General features: G+C 35.7%; 1 protein-coding gene across 1 annotated transcript; it reads right to left on the bottom strand.

The window, feature by feature from the left end:
• Nucleotides 1-325: 325 nt before the first annotated feature.
• Nucleotides 326-2,318, bottom strand: LOC110920960 (cytochrome P450 CYP82D47). Its single transcript, XM_022165212.2, has 2 exons — nucleotides 1,353-2,318; nucleotides 326-1,136 (listed from the first exon to the last, which is right to left on the bottom strand). Exons 1-2 carry the CDS (start codon nucleotides 2,292-2,294, stop codon nucleotides 531-533), a joined length of 1,548 nt encoding a protein of 515 aa, XP_022020904.1. The 5' UTR covers nucleotides 2,295-2,318; the 3' UTR covers nucleotides 326-530.
• Nucleotides 2,319-3,093: the final 775 nt, after the last annotated feature.

Raw genomic sequence — 3,093 nt, 5'->3', positions numbered from 1 at the left:
TTTTATTGCCATTTTGGTCCAAAAATGAAATTAGGTCATATTTTTCTTATAAAATCCTGCTATTTTGTCCTTTTTCGCAGGAGCAAAATGACCATTTCTTTTTTATAAATAAATACCATATTTTATAAGACAAACATAACCTGATTTGCCCCTGAGAAAAATGAAAAAATTGCAGGATTTTATAAGACAAATATGATCTGATTTCATTTTTGGACCAAAATGGCAATAAAAGTGAAACCATAGGGACCCAGATGCAAAAAGTTTGAGTTTTGGACTAAAGTAGCAAAAGTGACCAAACCACAGGGACCAAAATGGCAGTTTACTCTTATGTTAATAAAAGTCTATAACTTACATTATTATTACATGAAATATATAGTTTAAAAAGAGTACAAAATCATTCCCATATATGGTTTATATTTGTACTAGTACAAAAACGATATGATAAACAAGTCAAAATATTTTACAACATATACAAGGCGGCTTTATATTTGGGCACTTCTTCATCCATCCACTTTTTTATCAGTTGCATCCTAGCGTGGGGAAACTAGGACGTCAAGCGGAAATGCCTTGTCATTTGTCATTCCAGGAAGCGCGCTCATATCAACAGGTGCACCACTTTGAGTCGACATCTCAAAGTTTTGTAATAAAGTTGCTAAAACCATATGTAACATTTGATACGCAAAAGCTATTCCAGGACAACACCTTCTCCCGGCCCCAAAAGGGAGGAACTCAAATTCAGTCCACTTCACATCGAAGGCCTTTTGGTCTGGGGTTAGAAACCTCTCTGGTCTAAACTCGCATGGGTCCGACCATACCTTTGGATCACGGTGGAGCTTCCACATATTGGTTAGTAGCCATGTTCCTTTAGGGACATGGTAGCCAGCTACTGTGCAATCTTTTGTAAAGGCTCTTGGACCTCCTAGGAATCCGGCTGGGTATAGTCGCAAAGTTTCTTTTACGATAGCTTGGAGATAGACCATGTTTTTTATATCTGATTCATTTACCGGTCTATCTTTTCCTACTTGTGTGTCTAGTTCTTCTTGAGCCTTTCTAAGAGCGTGACGATTGTTTAGTAGTAATGAGAGTGTCCACGTTAGCATGATAGTAGTTGTATCTGAACCACCCGCAATAAGGGTCTGAAAACATATCAGTTAGAATGCACATACATATGATTAAAAAAGACAAATCCCAAAAATATATTACCAGTCAAAGTTTCTCTATGGTTGATATTTTCGCATTAAAAATACATGTTCATTTATGGGATATGAAAAGTCAGTGTTCATTTTAAAAACTTTGTCTGGTCGTCCTAGGTTTGTTTAGGGATTATACTGAGTAAATATGAATCTACACACCTCACATGTGGTTTTAATTATGGTATCAGCATTGTAACCCGCTGTGTTATCGTCTTCTACTACTTCCATCATCACATCAATGAAGTCTTTTACCTCTGTTGCATTTCCTGAAGATCTTTTTCGGCGATGCTCTTCTAACCATTTCCCAAATATAGAATCGAGTTCCCTTGCAACTCGTTCCATTGTCTTTTTATATCCGCCCAAATCCAACCAATCCAAAAAAGGAAGAGCATCTGCCACCAAAAACTGTCCGAGGTATTGAAACCACTCCCTTATCACTCCACGACAACTCATCATCTCCTCCTCATCTTCACTGTCAACTCCTCTAGTGTACCGTTTTCCGACGACCACTTTAAGCATCGTATTCATCGTCAAATCCCCAAACCATTTCTTCATTTCCACCAACACTTTCCCTTGCGCATCTCTTTTCTCCCTCCAAAGATCATGAATATTTTTAATTGCGCTTTCTAGTTCCACCACTCGAACAACCTTAAGCTTCTCAAGCCGACTTACAGACAACAACTCTTGAGAGATGATTTTACGTAATCCACGCCAGTATGGACCATAAGGAGAGAAAGACAAATTTGCACCATCAAACCCCAATATCTTTGCAGCGACGTAATTCGGACGGTCAGAAACTATCACATCATGGGTAGTAAAGATCTCCTTAGCTATCTCCCAATTACTCACCACCAAGACTTTACGTATACCAAGCCGGATCATGAAGATGGGTCCATATCGGTCAGCCATGGATGACAAGGTTACATGGGGAAGATCAGGACCACTAAAAAATTTGAAGTGGCCTATTATAGGCCATGCACCACTTACTTCAGGTGGAGTGGTAGTGGTTTTGTACAAGAATGATAAGTAGTAGAGGACTAGAATTATGGCAAACGTAGAAAGAATGAGTGTGTAATTCTCTTGCAGATAGGAAAGATCCATGATACAACTATTGCTTTGTTAGTATTGAAAGATTGTAAATTTGTGCTTAAGTGACAAGTTGTGAGGATATACTTATAGTCGCTTTCGATCTATGAATTGCCACAGATACTTACAAAATTGATAGGTCAGTTATATATGTTTATTATCGATGCATGTCATTAGTAAATGAAGTAGTTGGGGACAGGGTTAGGTTATACTTCGCACTCTAAAACGATTGTTTTGGCTGGTTTCTGAAATTTTATAGATAGTTAGATGATTGATCAGTTCAACTCTTTGAATTCGCTAAACAATAGAATATGACAAGAAAAAATTTGTATTCCTATAAATAAGTTCAATTTTCCGATTTTATCATATGGATGTATTTGTGTTAATAAATTATACTTTCAACAAAATCTATAACAAGATTGTAAGGTTCTTTATCCTGTTTTATTTTGATAACGTCTGTGTCTTTTATATACTATTAAGTCATATGTTTCAAGTTCTGAGAGATTTAAAGCTTGATGGATATTTGCTAATTTACCAAATTAAATATTTTGTTCTAATGCTTAGTTTTGAATCCCGTAAGTATTTGTGTCACATATATGAAATTACACAAATACACATATTCATTATGATTCAGTTTGAAAATCTTTGGTCTTCATCTTCGGTCTCTGATTGTAAATTTAATAATTTATTATCACGATATTTGACAATATATAATAACTTTCCGTTTTACTTTTTGAAAGAACATGAACATATACATGTTTGTGTTTGTTCATTTAACTTTAACCGAACATAAATACGAATAAGAACAAATAAT

The sequence above is a fragment of the Helianthus annuus genome, chromosome 4, assembly GCF_002127325.2.
Source record: "Helianthus annuus cultivar XRQ/B chromosome 4, HanXRQr2.0-SUNRISE, whole genome shotgun sequence".
Lineage (NCBI taxonomy): Eukaryota > Viridiplantae > Streptophyta > Magnoliopsida > Asterales > Asteraceae > Helianthus > Helianthus annuus.
Note: the sequence above shows the minus strand (reverse complement) of the source record. Positions and strands in the feature narration are given on the sequence as shown.